Source organism: Odontesthes bonariensis, chromosome 23 (genome assembly GCF_027942865.1).
Source record: "Odontesthes bonariensis isolate fOdoBon6 chromosome 23, fOdoBon6.hap1, whole genome shotgun sequence".
NCBI classification, from domain to species: Eukaryota; Metazoa; Chordata; class Actinopteri; order Atheriniformes; family Atherinopsidae; genus Odontesthes; species Odontesthes bonariensis.
In genome coordinates this window covers 31716097-31734588 of record NC_134528.1, presented here as the reverse complement: position 1 = coordinate 31734588, position 18492 = coordinate 31716097, and the positions used below count along the sequence as shown (strand labels likewise).

At 43.1% G+C, this 18492-nt stretch overlaps 1 protein-coding gene across 2 annotated transcripts in view; it reads right to left on the bottom strand.

Moving 5' to 3' along the window:
- atp6v0a1b (ATPase H+ transporting V0 subunit a1b) overlaps positions 1–18492 on the bottom strand; it is a 54612-nt gene that overhangs the window by 19040 nt on the left and 17080 nt on the right. Inside the window, exons 9-19 of one of the 2 annotated variants that reach the window (XM_075457981.1) lie at positions 15246–15339; positions 14307–14519; positions 12167–12317; positions 10752–10891; positions 10466–10629; positions 10098–10188; positions 8544–8662; positions 8051–8267; positions 5054–5161; positions 3873–4073; positions 1570–1587 (exon numbers count right to left, since the gene is read on the bottom strand). In XM_075457981.1, coding sequence (XP_075314096.1) covers positions 1570–1587; positions 3873–4073; positions 5054–5161; positions 8051–8267; positions 8544–8662; positions 10098–10188; positions 10466–10629; positions 10752–10891; positions 12167–12317; positions 14307–14519; positions 15246–15339 — 1516 coding nt within the window. The remainder of the gene's footprint in view (positions 1–1569; positions 1588–3872; positions 4074–5053; positions 5162–8050; positions 8268–8543; positions 8663–10097; positions 10189–10465; positions 10630–10751; positions 10892–12166; positions 12318–14306; positions 14520–15245; positions 15340–18492) is intronic. The other variant, XM_075457982.1, reaches the window with a different exon arrangement.

The following is an 18492-nucleotide window of genomic DNA, read 5'->3' as shown; positions in this document are numbered from 1 at the left end:
GAGAGGAGGATCCGCCAGATAGTCGAATCTCGGATTCAGGAGGTGCAGTGTGGTTTTCGTCCTGGCCGTGGAACAGTGGACCAGCTCTATACCCTCCGCAGGATCCTGGAGGGAGCATGGGAGTTCGCCCAACCGGTCTACATGTGTTTTGTGGACTTGGAGAAGGCGTTCGACCGTGTCCCTCGGGGACTCTTGTGGGGGGTGCTCCGGGAGTATGGAGTGCCGGACTCCTTGATATGGGCTGTTCGGTCTCTGTATGACCGGTGTCAGAGTTTGGCCCGCATTGCCGGCAGTAAGTCGGACATGTTTCCTGTGAGGGTTGGACTCCGTCAGGGCTGCCCTCTGTCACCGATTCTGTTCATAATTTTTATGGACAGAATTTCTAGGCGCAGCCAGGGCGTTGAGGGGGTCCGGTTTGGCGACCTCAGAATCGGGTCTCTGCTTTTTGCGGACGATGTGGTTCTGTTGGCGTCGTCGGGCCGTGACCTTCAGCTCTCACTGGAGCGGTTCGCAGCCGAGTGTGAAACGGCTGGGATGAGAATCAGCACCTCCAAATCTGAGACCATGGTCCTCAGCCGGAAAAGGGTGGAATGCTCTCTCCGGGTCGGGAATGAGATCCTTCCCCAAGTGGAGGAGTTCAAGTATCTCGGGGTCTTGTTCACGAGTGAGGGATGAATGGAGCAGGAGATTGAAAGACGGATCGGTGCGGCGTCTGCAGTGATGCGGGATCTGCACCGGCCCGTCGTGGTGAAGAAGGAGCTGAGCCAGAAGGCCAAGCTCTCGATTTATCGGTCAATCTATGTTCCTACCCTCACCTATGGTCACGAGCTGTGGGTAGTGACCGAGAGAACGAGATGGCGAATACAAGCGGCCGAAATGAGTTTCCTCCGCAGGGTGTCTGGGCTCTCCCTTAGAGATAGGGTGAGAAGCTCGGTCATCCTGGAGGGGCTCGGAGTAGAACCGCTGCTCCTCCGCATCGAGAGGAGTCAGATGAGATGGCTCGGGCATCTGGTTAGAATGCCTCCTGGACGCCTCCCCGGTGAGGTGTTCCGGGCCCGTCCCACTGGGAAGAGGCCCCGGGGAAGACCCAGGACACGTTGGAGAGACTATGTTTCTCGGCTGGCCTGGGAACGCCTCGGGGTCCCCCCAGAAGAGCTGGAGGAAGTGGCCGGGGACAGGGACGTCTGGGTCTCTTTGCTCAAGCTGCTGCCCGCACGACCCGATCCCCGGAGCAGCGGAAGATAATGGATGGATGGATGGAATACAAGGTTTACTTTCCTTTATCCATGACTGTATATACAGAGATTGTTTAGTTGATCTGGACTTGTTTTAGTCTTCTCAGTTATTACAACTTATAATGAGCCATTTCCCATTTTTTGTCACATGCTTAAACATCTACTTTTACAAACACCCACACCTGCATGCATGTCTGGTATGGACGATGGGACAATTAAGGACTTTAGGATGCTTGAACAAATCAAGCATCTTTGAAAGACAGACTAATAAAACAGATAGGGTAAGGCAATATCCAGACATTCTAAGATGATGATGATGACTTTTGGCTCTTACCGGCTCTTCCTCTGAGTGCTTGAAAGTAAACAAAGGTCAAAAGGTTAGCTAAGAAATTCAAGGACAGCATAAATCCATAAGCCTGCATATAACTTTTGAATACCAATTAATTAATAATTGGTGTTATTTCACAAGTCACAATACCTTGGCCAAACCCAAATGGTCACCTCTGAGGTATTGTAATTTAAATTGGGACTGGACCATTTTATAGGATAAATCTGGTGATTTTTAATGCAATATATCAATAATGCCTCTCTCTGGTCCAATCATCTGCATAGATTTGTGTTATATTTTGAAAATGTTTGTGCACTTCCCAAAAGGAAAAGGTGAAGAAACAGCATGGATAAACTCAAGATAAAAGTAGATGAAGAAAAATGAAACTTTAGCCAGACAGATTATAATAATATAATATAATAATAATAATTATAATCATTTCATTAAGTGGTCTTCAGGAATAGTTCTCCAGGCTTCTTGAAGGACATTTGGACAAGTGGACTGTACTTATATTGTGCTTTTCTAGTCAAGCTGACCACTCAAAGCACTTTCACACTACATGCCACATTCACATCTTAGTCCACATAAGCTACACAATGCTTTCTTCTAAGCATTCACACATCCTTGTCCAAAGACACTTTGACATTTGGCCTGGTGAAGCCAGGAGTCAAACCACTGACCTTCCAATTAGTAGCCAACTGCTCTTCCTCCTGAGCTACAGCCGCTCTTTTGATGCCTTTTGTTTCATTCTCTGTCAAGATGACAGCTTCAACAGCTTAAACAATGTTGAGATCTGGGCTCTGGGGAGGGTTCATCCCTCCATAAGTGTCATAGCCCCTTGGACCGCCTGTGCTGACCTGCCATTTATTCTCTCTCCTCTCTCTGTAGGATTGTGTGTGTTCATTGGTTAACCTTAGCCTCGTGTTTCAGGGTCAGGGTTCCTCCAGCGTTTCCCTCCCTCTGGGCTCACACACCTGGAGTTGGATTACTCTCCTCACCAGAATCATCACCATCTCCTACTTCAGGCTGAAGAAATCCTCCAGCCAACACCAGATCATTGCACCAGTGTAGTTCAGCTCTTTAAGTTGTGTTGACTTGCTCTAGTTTGTCTGAAACTCACCTACCTTTCCTCTGTTCAGAGGCCCTAAATGTTTGGAAGGAAATCTGTGGACTTACCTCTGGTCTTATCCCAAACATTTGGAATTGACTGCCACTTTGCTTGTTTTGCATCTATTGTCAATAAACCTGTTGAACTTTTACCCTGCGAGTCCTGCACATGAGCCAAACTTAGTTCTTGGATATGACAATAAGAACTGTTGCCACAGATTTCCAGTCCAGTTATTGTGTCATTTGGCACAGCTCAGCCTTTTCTCTCCATTCCTTTCCTTAAGAAAGCCACCCTTCCATAAAGGCCATTTCTGTGGCTTAACAAAGAAATAAAACACATTCCTCTTAAAATGATCAGGTACAAGGTCAAACTGGACGAAAAATGAGTCAAAAAGCAGAAAATGTTCAAAGAAAAAACTCTGAAAGACCTTCAGAAAGCTGGAGAACTATTGATCAGGACCACTTTAAAGATTACAGGAAAGTCAGGCTGCTTGCAAGGAAATAGAAAGAATTTAGGGCTTTTCACAGAACTGTACTATGTGAGCAGTGTAGTAAGAAACCACAACCTGGCTGTTATGTCTTTACAGGTCAGTTTAGGATCAGTTCGTGGAAAGTGCAGAACTCTAATTCACTTCTACAACTATGACATGTCATCTAGTCCATTACTAGCTCCAGAAGTTTACATTTCCTATTAATGAGAACTGCCAGGTTCCACTGATTAGAAGTTCAAAGGTCAGTGTAAAAGGAAAAAAAGGAAAGGAAAAAAGTTGATCAAAGGAAGAGGAAAAATGCCAAGGTTGGGTAAATACAGCAAAGTATATAATTCAGGGGAGAAAAAAAACATGTGTTCCTACAGAATGCAAACTTGTATCTAGATATGAAATCGCATTTGGTAAGTCATGAATGAAAGAAACAACATACACTTGGAAAAATTCTGACAAAAAACAGTCTTATCATATTCCAGTTATACAAGAAATATTTTGAAGTAAAAGACACGCCTCTGAATCACAAGGTGAAACAAGGGCACCGAACAGTCAGGAATGAAAACCATGTTTTCATTTATGTTTTTAAAATGGAAAATCCATCCCTTTGGCACTAGTCCATGATGAATTAAGCGAGATGAATATCTCTTCATTTGTAGTTTAGTACAAAAGTATGGTGTACTTTTTATCTGATATGTTTCGTAGTGTTACAGGGCTCACCTCATCTCCATCCTCTGAGTGCTGCGAGAGCTGGTCGTGGTCCATGATGCCAGCTTCGTCCTCCGTGGGTCCGTTGCCCACCCGCACCCCTCCAAACTTCTGCGTGCCCTGTTGGGTGAGTCCGGTGCATGATGAGGACACACCTGTTTGCTCTAAAGACTGCTCTAGATTCTCTGCAGGGGTTTCTTCCCTCTTCTGTGACTAGATACAAAAGCCACAAGAACTGTGTCTAGCTTAAAGCAAGCCTTGGGATGAATTCTTCCTTCTTAGTTTAACTTCACGTTTCTAATAAAACAGGACGCTCAAAAAGTGAGTGAGTGAAGACTGCCACTGAAAAAGGCACTATATGCACCATTTATTTAGAAGCACTTGGTAGACTTGCATAACTAATCATTTTGACATGACAAAGTGGTCTCATTGGTAGAGTTACACCTCAGACTGATGAGGAACAATGACTCCATTTTGTTGCATTCAGCTGTAACTGTAGATGCATAGTCCTTTGGACTTTGAATGGCAGCTAGCTAATACGTATAAAATATTGATAAGTTAATATTAATACCACTTAAATGAAAATTGTGACGTGCACAACATGATTACCATTAAAGCATTTAAATTCAAATTGAATTAAGAGTGACCTGTGAAAAGTAAAACTGAGAAAATGTTTTTGTTGACACATACTGTAAGCATTTCACAAAGGTACAGTATGTGTATTACGCAATAGAGAATTATTTTTATAGTCTTCTCATAAACAGGATAAACTTGACCATTACTCTGTTTCTAGACTAATGCACCTAAATGTATTTGAGGTTTAACAAAACCACTGAGAGCAATGAGAGATGCATTTCACATGGCAGTGCATTTTAAGGCAAAATAAATATTTGCTGGGAGTTTAATAGTAGGTCAAAAACTCATTATATATGCAGTTTGAGCAATAAAACGGAATGAGCTGTTAGCGAGCCCAAAATCTTTGAGCTACTCTATTTTTGAACACATTTCTCATGAAAGAATGAGCATTCCCAAGGCAGGCTTTAAGCGTTTCCATGGCAACACATCCAATCAACTCAAACAATACAATGTGCATTGAAAATAATGGAAAGACGGGGCTGAAAAGTAGGTTATATCAAAGATTATCATTATAATAAAATCAAAGAGAGGTTATTGGTGGGATCAGATCCACATACCAGATGCTTTTTCCACAGGTGCTGACGTCGAAGCACCATAGTCTTCACTATCAGCATACAGGGAACACATGCAAGGGCAATCAGCACCAACAACACCTGGATCCCCATCTACAGCGTTAGATAGACATAGGATAAGAAAATGCTTGCAGTGATTAGAAAATATTAGTTCCCTGTAAAGATCATGGTGAGGTTGCTCTTTACGACAGAACAAAAACAGCATATATTTGTTTTTGTATCATATCTATCTAAACATGAAAAATATGGGGCATCAACAAACTACCAGCTTTCTGGAGGAGTGTTTAAATCTAGCAATCATGATGTTATTATCTCAAGACACAAAATATCATCATATTAGTATCAGGAAACCAAGAATAAGGGCTGACTAATTACAGCTCCACAAACAAATGTTTTAGGTGGGTACACAAAGTGATCATTAACACTAGCAAGAGCACATGTTGGGGAATTGTTTGTCTGAATAAATCCTCCAAGATAAACCATCCTTTGGCTGACTTTTTACATTCAGCGTTGCTCTTCTCTCCTGTTCAGATTGGGATTCCATTGCTCTTATGGGGGACTTCAATGTCCATGTGGGCAATGATGAAGTGGCCTCGACAGGCATGATTGGGAGAGACAGCCCACCTGATCTGAACCCAAGCAGTGTTTTGTTTTTGGACTTCTGTGATAGTCATGATTGTCCTTTATGAACACCATGTTCCTGGTACCATGCATTCTTACGAACCACCATATACAGTAGTTCTAGTGTACCTGGTACCAGGCCATCTTAGGCTGAGGGTTGATGGTAAACATTCTAATCATATCAACGGACCTGCGGCCGTATGTCTTGGACACTTGGGTGAAGAGGGGTAGAGCTGTCAACCAATCACAACCTGGTGGTGAGTTTGATCCATTGGCGGGGAAGACTGCTGGACAGACCCGATAAGCCTAAAAGGGATGGTGATGGTGAACTTGGAATGTATAGTGGAGGCTCCTGTCTGTGACATCTTTAACTTGCACCTCCGGTATAATCTTTCTAATTTACCAGGGGAGGATGTGGAAATGGAATCTTAAGGGACCATTTTCAGAACCTTCATTGTTGTTGCGGCTTACAGGAGCTGTGACCTGAAGGTTGTCGGTGCCCTTCGTGTGGTGGTAAGCAGTGGACCCTTCAGTGGCCTGAGGAAGGAGACCCTTTGGGGTTGGTTTTCCCGGGAGGGTCACCTGAAGCAGCTGACAGGAACGAATGGCTAAAAGGGCTGCCGCGTTAGTGGTTGCCATCGGTTGGCCTCAAAGATGTTCTAACAAACCAGTCCAAGACCCCAAAAGGGAAAGCAGGGTCGGCCCCAGGTTGTGCTTGGCCTGGAGAACTGCTGACCCATCAGGTGCTAGAAGGAGCATTTTGAGGATCTCCTCAATCCAGCCAGCGTGGACCCTATTGAGGAGGCAAAATCTGAGGATTTTGGGGAAGACATTCCCTGAGATGCTGAAGACTCTGGAGATTGTGGGGCTGTCTTAGCTTACACGCCTCTTTAATGTAGCATGAAGGTCAGGGGACTGGAGAGTTTGTTCCAACCACAAGGAAATAACGCCATTCAGCCTCCCTGGGAATGTTTACTCCAGGGTGTTGGAGAGGAATTTCCACCCGACTGCTGAACCTCAGATTCAGGAGGAGCAGTGTGGTTTTCGTGTAAGTTGTGGAACAGTGGACCAGATATTCATGCTCGTAGAGTTAATAAGTTGGCCATAAGAGTTTGACCATCCAGTCTACATGTGTATCGTGGACTTGGAAAAAGCGTACAACTGTATCCCCCGGATTCTGTGGAGGGTGCTGTGGGAGTGTGGGGTACTGGAGTCTCTTTTACAGGGTATGCGGTTTCTGTGTGACCAAAGCAAGAGCTGTGTTGCATTCTTGGCACAAGGGTGAACTCTTTTACGGTGGATGTTGGACTCTGCCAGGGCTGTTCCTTGTCACCTTAGGATTGAAGGGTTCTGTTGGCTTCTTCAAGCCATGACCTTCAGTGCGCACTGGAGCAGTTCACAGCTGCGTCAAGAGGTCAGAATGAAAGTCAGCTTCTCAAAATCTACGGCCATGATTCTCAACTGGAAAAGAGTTGGGGACGAGTCCCAGCCTCAGGCGGAGGAGTTTAAGTATCTTGGGATCTTGTTCCTGAGTGATGGCAAGTTGGAGTAAGACATAGACGGATTGGGGCTTTGTCAGCAGGAATGGGTGAAATGGTTTTGATTTGGAGGGTTGCTGGGCTTAGCATTCGAGATAGGGTGAGGAGCTCGAACTTCCAAAGAGACCTCCTCCATATCGAAAGGAGTCAGCTGAGGTGGTTCGGACATTTGGTTACTGGTAACTCCTTCTGATAACTTACTGCAGGGATTATATATTCCTTCTGGCCAGAAAATGCCTTGGGATCCCCCAGGAGGAGCTAGAGTGTGTCGCTGGGGAGATGCAGGTCTGGGTTTCCCTCCTGGACCTGTTGCCTCCATGACCCGACCCCAGATAAGCAGAAGATAATGGATGGAGGATATTCCATTGTCATGGTTGACAATGATCAAATATACCAAAGTGATCAGGGTACACTGCTCATACATACAACAGCAAGTCTATTTACAGAACCAAAGTTATCTAATTAATCAGTTTCCACACAGGTTGAAAACAGCTTGCTCTGGGTAGACGTGTACAAGATGTTACAGAAAGCAACAGGAAGACGGCCACAACATGCTTAATTATTATGAGCTGTTGAGGATGAACCATGAAATGAGTCACGGGTGACAATGTGAATTTTGCCTATAAGTACTCCTTCTTAATCACTCAGTGGATGAGTGCTAAATCAGGATGAAGTAACTTCAAGTTCTTTCATAGGTAATGTATGTAGGAGAATCAAACCAGCCACTTATTCTCCATTAAAGCCTTTTCTCTTATAAAGGCAACAGGTTAGTGAGGTAAAGACAAGTTGGGAACGACAGAGGGTTGGATGAGTGTAGGAGCACCTGTCCCCTGTAGAGGGGTTTGTTGGTAGGGTCATTGTAGTTAAAGAGACACATGTTGATGAAGTGGATGAGCAGGCTGGGAGCATCCTTGGAGGTGAAAGCATCATAGGCCGTCCATTTGAAGAAGACCAGCAGGATGAGGTAGCCAAAAAGGCTGAACATGAAGACGATCTCTGGGATGAAGCCCAGGAAGATGTTTAGAGGCTTCTTAAAGTATCTGCAGTGCAGTGACATTAGACAAAGACAAAACTCAAACAGAGTAGACTTTGTTAAGCTTTCATAGCAAAAATTAAACAAAGAGTGCTATTTGTTTGGTATTAAGTTTGCTGACCTTGGTCATTACAGAAAATGTGATAAACTGGAAATGTGAAAGCTCATTCAGATGGTTGTAAAAGCTCTATGAGTGTTCTATTGTATTTCATCATAAAGAAAAAATATTCACAGTTATAATGTGGAATGCAAAAGCATTACATAAGTGTGCAGTGCAACGTACAGGTGGTTGAAGAGACTGAGAGACACTCCAAACAGCATATGGATGACCCCAAGGATGACTGACATCTTCATCTTGAATGAGTTGAGGAAAGTGAGCTTGTTGGCGGCAAGATTCCAGATCTGCAGAGACAAGACAACTGGGTCAAAGGCTTTGAGATCCTCCAAAGTAAATTCTTTTCCTTTTAGGGTGTATTAAAACCACTGATAAAACCACCACTCACATGTTACTAAATTAATTTTTGCATTAGAATTATTTGTCTTGTAATGTTAGTTATTTCACCACTCGGCAAACAATCTCTGCTGAAAGTCCAAAAATTTAGAAACAGTTATACATATCTACACACATATATATCCGAAAGGGAAATGCTATTGTTGTAGTATTTTGTTTTTCTTTCTTCTTCAACCGTCATAAACTTTTAATTATGCGTGATTATTGCAGCTGGCAGGAATGCCCTCCTGTATCTCTGTGTTACAGCTTAGATGAAGAAGCCTCATACTGATCACATTCCATTGTTTCAACACCGTGTTATGTAGAGGGTAAAATTCATTAACTTCTGCAGCATTCTTCTTTTAACAATCAGGTCCAGGGGCTCCGTAGCAGTACCTCGCTGCTGGCTCGGTAGCCAGAAGTAAGGTAACAGTGGAACAAGTGGTGGTTGGGGATTTGGGGCCGTGACTCCCAAACTGAGAGTGACTCCAACAGATCCTTGGAACAACATCAGATATATCTCTCCAAAAGAGCACAGTTTTAGAAACTATTATAAGATACTGCATAGAAACCACAAGCTTCCAGGCCTCTGACTGCCCACGAGGAGAGCGAGTGCAGAGCTTTTTCACACACATTCATTCTTTATTAAATATTCTCCATACCAGGTGAAGAGGTGGAAGAGGAATGCTGATACCTGGGAGTTTACCTGAACTGCCAATGTGACATAGAGGCTGTCTACATAAAGGGGCAGAACAGACTGTACTTCTTGAGGAAACCCTAACCCTTCAACATCTGCTCCAAGATGTTTCATATCTTCCATCAGTCTGTGGTGGAGAGAACAATCTGCTTTGCAGCATCTGTTGGGCAGCAGCATCAGAGCCAGAGATCAGAGAAACTGAACAAACTGATAAAGAAGGCTGGCTTCTGCTCTGGGGGCTGCTCTGGAGCTGACTGTAAAAAGAAGAATGCTGCACATATTAATGAACATAAAGAACAACACTGAGCACCCTCGACATAAGTGAGTGATACAGAAGGTCCTTCCTACCACCAACAATAACTCTTCATAATGAAGCTTTATGATGATTGTTAAAAAAGGAAAAAGAAAAGAGGGATAAATAAAGTTTTTTTTTTCATTTGAGTCAAAATAAGTCAATCTAATTGAAGTGTGTGTGGCTTGTTTTGGGTTTTAGTTGACATACTGACAAATAAACAGATCATTTATATGAAGGATTTTAAAGCTGTAAAGCTACATCTTCTGCTAAGTAGGACGCATTCCAATGATACAGATCCAAAAACAGAGAAAGGAGAACTATTCATTAAAGGTGTTTTAGTGAGTGCACATTTTACCGGGTCAATTCCAAGCGGATAAGGACCGTTGAACACACCAGGAACAGCAGGATCCAACTGCAATACTGCATTTCCATCAAGTGTCTCAAACCTGAGACAAATCAAATTTGTATTCAGAAATTTAATGTACTAACATTAAAGAGAGAAAAATATCCATTTTAGTTTATGGAGATGGATCTGACTGATGGAAGAGGGTTCCTACAGGATCATACAGAATAAAATTTCCTGACAAGACATGGATCTGAATATGTGATTGTTTTTTTCATGTGCTGACAGGCTAGGTAGATTATGTCACAGTTCAGTGTACAAGTCATCAATTTCTTATTCAAAAGAAACTTTCTGGGAACCTGAGAGTTGGACTGACTTACGACCAGTTGGCTCCTTTGGTGCCAAACATGGGCCTGACACTCCAACCAGAGCCGAACATGTTCAGGGACTTGGAGAAGCAGTCATTGTAAATGATGCCAGTGTAGATGGAAAAGATCCCCATCAGAAGGACGATATAGCGACCAGCAAACACCATGTTGAACATCTAGAGACATAAACGATTAAAACCTTTCTATTCCGTGTTTGTTACATTTTCACTGTATGGATGAACTATGACGGTTTTTAGGACATTGTTAAAATGTGTTAGTCATTTATGAGTGACAGTACCTCATTATCATTCTTCTGAGAGAGAAGACGACTCTCTCGGATAACCAGGTATAGGGCAGCACAAGTCATTAAAACGCCATGGCCCATGTCACCAAACATCACCGCGAACAGGAAGGGAAAGGTGATGATGGTGTACGGAGCTGTAACAGGTGACCATAAAATGTCAACACTCAAACAATGCAAACTTTTTTAGGACTGACTATTGACTTTTCCAAGCCTCAAGAAACTCTTTTTTTGTAAGATGTGCTGAATCTCTGGATCAATTGAATGATCAAATGATTAAATGAGTTAACCTTCCTTTACACCAAGTACAAGGCGATAAGCAAAAGGAACCTAATTATATCACCATGCTTTATAACTAAATGAATAATTGTAAATAAATCAATGTTATTTTTATCAAGCAATAAATGTTTTTTTTATCTTGTGTTGCTGAACAAAAACGACATAGTGAAATAAAAAACAAACACAAACCTTTGGGAATAATAAGTCTCCTAACATTTCTTGTAGCCATAAAGAAACCTGTTGGATGGTAGAGCCTCCAACTTTTCCATCGTTACAGTATTTGTTAACGCTTTGCAGGAGTTCACAGGGGCACCCGCTGTTCCAAAAGGCTTTAAACGGGACTTAAACCAGGACTCATTCCTGGTGAGTCTAAATAGTCATTTTTTTTTTCCAGATCTGTGCTTTGAATCTATCTATTGAAACACCCAGGACCTTTTCCATAAATGCCTTCAGACACCAAACAACATATTTCACAGTAAAATGTCATGGTAAACCTCTGATGGCATCACTTATTCCATAAATTCCTGGCCTTGAGTTCATGGGAAGCAAAGATAGCCTGCAGCATGATAGATCCGCCACCATGCTTTAAGTCAAGATAAGGTTATTTTCTCTTAAGGCTAAAACAACTGATGCACTCCACGTTCTAATCTAATTTCCTCTGACATAGAGCACAGTCTCACAAAGGCTGTGGCTGCTTCTAACCAATCCTTCGAACCAGCATGGTGCATAATTAATGAAAGAAAGACATATTTGGGAGAAGATTTTTTTCTTTTTTACTTTGATCAAAGTGAAACAAATATTTGAATACCAGCACGAACACAATCCCTTCTCGTAACACAATAAATCTGGTTACTCGAGCATACATTTTACTTTATGTTTATCAAACTAATTCCCTGAACATAATCATGCTATACTCACCACACTGCTGCTCTCACTTTTTTTTATTTTTAAATGTATTATTCACTTTAATTCACATGAAAGTGCTGTTAATAAAACTCAATTTTTTCTGTTTGACTATTGTTAAAAGACAATTTACTCTATTAGTCCAAATTAAGGCTTGTTTCATTCTACAGTTGAGTTTCTATAAATGAAGAATACTTGTTTTCAGCCGAATCAAGGAATTCCTGCACAACCTGGATTGATCTCCCGGTAGTTCCCGATGCCATAGGCATCAACGATGTTCTGGAAGCCTGATGTGAACTTGTTGGTCTTGTTGAAGGTCGGTGGAGTCTGCTTGGTCTGCATCCTGTTCAGGATAGATGGCACTGTTGAGCCGCTTCTCTCCTGTCAAATAAAGTTTCGGTTATCAGGCATATACTGTTCACACTCAATATTATTCAACATGAAAAAACCTAAAATGCGTTTGACAGTTTTCATTAGCATTAAATAAAGTAGTTTTCAATAGCTTATTACAAAACCTTCATATATACAAAGTGAGCAGGTCCTCCTCCAGGGAATCTAACATGTGATCTAACAGCTGCTTCACACAGTTGACCACAACACCCTCCTTGACCGTCTGAAATACACCATTGGACTCTGATAACGTACATAACTGGTTCACCTCATATCTGATCGACAGAACGGAATACGTCGCCTTGGGCAAAGCAATATCACACACCCACAACGTCACCTGCGGTGTCCCTCAGAGCTCAGTGCGGGGCCCCACCCTCTTCACCCTCTATCTGCTTCCCCTGGGCAATATCATCGGCAGGCATGGGGTATCCTACCATTGCTGTGCTGATGACACACAGCTCTACCTGAGGACAACCCCCACTTCTCCTGCTTCCTTCAGCTGAACAGTTCAAAAACAGAAGCCATCCTAGTTGGCACACCACATCAGCGCCGCTCTTCCACCATCACCTGTATCAACTTCTCTGGCCAAAACATCCTCCTTTCCACATCTGTTACCAACCTAGGTGTTAAAAATGGACCCCCAACTCACTTTTGACACCCACATTAAATGAATAGGTGCAGATACTTTTGACGCATCAGTGAGTAATTGACTATTGTGCCCCAGCGGACAGGGTAAACAGTCATCTATTGGAACAAGTCAGATGTCAATCAAAAGTTAAAAGACCAGAGCTGTTTTGGTATCACGGAGTGGCTAATACATGCATGCTAACTGAAGTTATTATCAAGAATGTGTGGAAAAATATACTTCTGATGGAAATTTTGAAAATTTGCCGCCGCAGACTTTGTGTCTTTGTGGGCGTAAGACTTGCTGTAGACTAACTATTTTACTGGAGTACAGTAAATTTTTTCTTCTGTGAGGCTTTATAGGTGACTTTGACACTTTTTTGTATTTGCGACTGATTTTACATCAGTGTTCACTGTGTCCACAGTTCTGCTTGTATCCTGGATTGCTATACATCATTGGAATCGGAAGACCTTAGCTTTCCAATGGTATATGACATATTTAGGTAAATATAAAGGGGAGCTGAGAAAAACCCCAGATCTGCCCTGAAGTCCTGCTGGCGGGACATAAAAACATTAAGGGGTAAGCAACCATATAACTTTGTTGTACCAGATAACTAGAATAAATCTGACGACCCTGAATACATCAGTTGTTTGCATTTCAGTGAGTGCACAGAAGAAATAAATTCACTACTCAGTGAAGGGATGATGTGCAGATTGTATCCAAAGACCGATTGTTTAAAAGCTTGCTTCTGAATTTTCACAGGCAGCGCATCCTCATCATGCAGAGCAAAGTCCAGACAGCTAATACGAAAGCAAAACACACAACAGTTATATCCCTGGTCTCACACGAAGGAACTGTTAAAGCTGAGTTTTCCAAACTCCACCGCTGTAATTTGGCAGATATAATTCTATCTCCTCTTCCAATCCAAACAGTTCCCTGAAAAGATCCCTGCTGACCCTGAAGTCCTTGGGAACAAAGTCAGCACCTCAACCTAAGTCAAAGGTAACGGTTGTCTGACTTCTGATCTTTCTGAGTCAGACTTTGTGGAAGTTTGCAGTTTATCCTCTTGATGAAAATTTGACTCTCATTACCCTCAGTCCTTGATCCATGAAACCTTCATCCATGCTCCTATCACCAAAGAAGGGGGATGAACATTTCAGGAATGGCAAGCCCTGCCAGTAACCACTCATCTGTCTCTTATGCTCATGTTGGTAAAACCATTTGGTATTGGTCACAAAACCATGGCTGCAGTGGCTGATGGAGCCAAGGTTCTTTATACAGAACAGACAGGTTAATAACAGAAAAAATATATAAAAGATAACAAAACTTTTTATCTTAAAAAGAAAATAACTCACAGTTCCTCTGCGTAGAGCAAATTGGATAGAGTCCAAGTCGGAGACTGGACACCACACCTCAGCAATCAGACACTTCTGGGTGACATCAATGTTGCAGAGATTGAGTGTATGGTAGATGGCCTTCATCTTCCTCACTTTGATGAACCATACTCGCATGTTCTTAGAGGCAGCCTGAAGCACTCGCTGACGGTGGTCCTCTGTTTGGTTCAGCACCTATATAGCAATGTGAAGGAATTTTTCATGGATCCTGGTCCAATCACAAAGGTAGAACTGAACTGTGTCTTCTGTGCAGACCACAGATGAGGCTTATATTGGTTGGTAACACTGATACTATCTCTTGCATTGCTCAGGAACAGACTGTCAGATGAATGTTTGAAGTGGCATGTGTCTGCAGTGTAAAATCTGTTGGGATATTACACAAATAAAATCATCTTAATGCACCACACTTATGTTAGGTTTATGCACTCAATGCAATATTCGAAGTGGGCCTATTCTCTGTTGTTGTTGGGTGTGGCTTTTCTAAGTCTTTATGAAAAAGCTGGAAACCACAAAACTATGAGACAGAACAAAGGCCTGTTACAAATAAGAACTAATGGACAAGAAAGGTCATTAGATAAAAAAAAAATGTTGTGCCGGAAAAAAGTAACAGGAGCTTGAACAAAGGCATCCTGGAGAACAAAGTTTCTGATTCCTTTTCCATTTGTTAAGCGAGCAGTAGTAAAACAAAGAGTGCTAAGAGCTTTTCTAAGAATGACCTAAAAAGATAAGAACTGCATTGCTGAAAGTACTGTGGCTTAAACAATAAACAGATCAACAAACAAATCCCTCCAAGGTCCATTGCCTTTTCCTCTGCTTCAGTTTTATAAACACTCTTTGAGGTCTATTCATTGTCATTGCCATGCATCAACTGATGTGACACAAAGGCTATTTGTAACATACCATCTGGAGGTCGTCAATGCGGCTGTTGACTCCGGCCAACATCTCTTTCCTCTCCTGAGGAGTCTCTGGACATGGATAAAGAGAAGCACGGAACCTGGAGAAATACATCTACCATCAGAAGAACAGCAGCCAACAGTATCAAAGACATTTATCTGCCACTCTGTAATGTAGTCTTTCAGTTATAAATTTGTAGTCACTAATTTCACAACGTAATGTGACAATCAAGCAGAAGGAGGCAAAAAGATGTTTAGTCCAACAAAATACACTACACTGCATACTTTCATTACTTGTCTAATACTTGGCAAACAGTATAAAAGACCAGTGCTCTTTTATCTTAGGAGAGCTCCTAACTCGCATTAAACATTTTACGGAGGAGTTTTTCCTTAAAGGTAATTCACAAAGCCGCTGAGACCTACTCATACTAAGGATAAATCACTAAGAGTTAACTATAGCCTCTTTCACACTGAGGAAGAACCCGCGTTTAATCCGCGAATTTAGCGTGTCCGCTGTTGCGTTCACACTGACGACCCGGGCTGCCGCGTCAACTCGACTCGCCTTTCGACCCGTGTCGGACCCTAGTCTTTTTGCCGAGCCGAGTTTGGTGTGAAAGCAATTGACGCGGGATGGACGTGGGCGTGGTGTGACGTGGGCGTGGTGTAACGTGAGGAGTTTAAAAGACAGAATGGACAGCTGATTCAGAACAACAGCGACAGGTGAGGACAAGTTTCACTTCAAGTTCTACTCTGCAAGTTCGAGACATTTTGCAAGATGGCCAACTGGGGAGACAAGGAGGTCCGCAAGCTCCTCAGCCTCCGAGCAGAGGACGTTATTTACTGCCACATGTCGGGGACGGTGAAAGATGGACCTCTGCTGGAAGGTGCCTACGTCATTGTACACGCCCGGCATTTTATGTGTTTCGTGTGACGCTCTGCCACTAGGCAACGCCCCCTGAACTCGGCTTCAGGCGGCACGGATCACCTAATACGCCAAGCGTTCACATTGCTCGACGCGGGATGAAGTGGCAATTTGGACCCGCGATGGTAGCGGATCTCAGTGTGAAAACAGTTTAAGAGTGACGCACTGTTGCTATGGATTACGTTGATTCTCGTTCACGACTTTAGAAGCGCTCAGTACAGTGATTGGTCTTTCAACGGAGACGAAAACAAATACGAACTGTGGGAAGTAAAATTCCTCGGACATTTAAGAATGCTAGGTTTGAAAGACACCATACTTTCCGAAGAAGAAGACGTTGACAAAGAAAAGAATGAAGACTGCTACGCGGAATTGATTCAGTTTCTTGACGATAAGAGTTTATCTCTCGTCATGCACGATGCCACAGATGACGGCAGAAAGGCTCTACAGATACTACAGGGTCATTATGCCAGCCAGGGTAAGCCCAGAATCATAGCACTGTACACGGAATTAACCTCGTTAAAGAAAGCTGACAACGAGACGTTGACAGACTACATTATCAGAGCTGAGAAAGCTGTGACTTCCCTGAGAAATGCGAAAGAAGTTATCAGCGATGGACTAATCATAGCAATGATTCTAAAGGGCTTGCCAGAATCCTACAAACCCTTCGCAATCCAAACAGCACAGAGTAGTGAACAAATCACGTTCACACAGTTCAAGAGTAAACTACGAAGCTACGAAGAAACAGAGAAGTTTGACTGTGGAACCAAAGCTGACAACGTGATGAAAGTGGACATCTCATCGGTGACTTGCTACGGATGTGGAAGCCGAGGCCACGTAATTCGCGACTGCCGACAGAAGGGGGCGTCGAAGTGGTGCAGCTACCACAAGAGTTCAACACACAGTGACGAGACGTGCAGAAGGAGGGAGAAGTTCAAAGATGAAGCGAAACAAACTGCAGAAAGACCGGACCCTGGCAACTGGTGCAGTTACCATAAAAGTTCTACACACAATGACGAGATGTGCAGAGACCAACACAAAGATGACGCAAAACAAACAGCTGAAAGACAAAAACCTGACAAAGAAGAACAAACTTTTGTGTTTACTGTCAGTCACACAACCTTCCCCGAAAACATCAAGAAACATGGACTGATGGTGGACTGTGGAGCAACCTCCCACATCCTAACAGACATAAACTGTTTCACTCGATTTGAGAACGACTTCAACCCAAGCTCCCACTACATGGAACTGGCTGATGGAACGAGAATGAACAACGTCGCATTGAGAAGAGGAGACGCAGAGGTGCTGCTGCAGGACGTGCAAGTGAGAGGCGTCACAGTCACACTGAAGAAGGCCCTTTTCATCCCGACATACCCCCAGAGCATCATCTCTGTGCAAGCAGCTACCAATGACGGGGCCAAGGTGATCTTCAAAGAGGGACAGAATGAACTGATAAACAGAGATGGAAGAGTGTTCAACATTGAAGTGCATGAGCGGCTGTACTACCTAAAAACGGTAAACCACCTCAAACACAATGTCAGTGCCTCTGTTAATGATATGATGTCCCCAGACAAGGTCAATCTAGCTTGTGATGTTAAAACATGGCATGAGATAATGGGGCACTGTAATGTTGATGATGTGTTAAAATTACCTGAAGTGGTAGAAGGTATGAAAATCACTGGCAATGCAAAGCTAGACTGCAATGTATGCACTGAGGGAAAATTCACAAACACCAGAAACAGGAAGCCTGATTCAAAAGCTACTAAAATTCTAGAGCTTGTGCACACAGATTTAGCCGGCCCCATCGAACCAACATCTCATGAGGGGTACAAATATGCAGTGTCGTTCACAGATGATTTTTCTGGCGCCGTGTCTGTTTACTTCCTTAAGAATAAAAGCGACACTACTGTAGCCACAGAAAAATTCCTTGCAGACACAGCACCCTATGGTACAGTTAAATGCATCAGGTCAGATAGCGGTACAGAGTACCCAGGCAACGAATTCCAGTCAATACTGCGAGAGAGAGGAATAAGGCACGAGACGTCATCGCCTTACTCCCCGCATCAGAACGGTACAGCCGAGAGACAATGGCGAACCATTTTTGAAATGGGAAGATGCCTTCTACTAGAGAAGGGGTTACCGAAAACTCTCTGGCCTTACGCCATCCAAACTGCATCACACATTCGAAACCGGTGCTTTAGTGACAGGACACAAAATACCCCATACTTCATGTTAACGGGAAAGAAGCCAGACCTCTCAAAAATGTGGATTTTTGGGTCTGACTGCTATGCATACAGACATGACCATAGCAAATTGGATTCGAGAGGCAACAAGG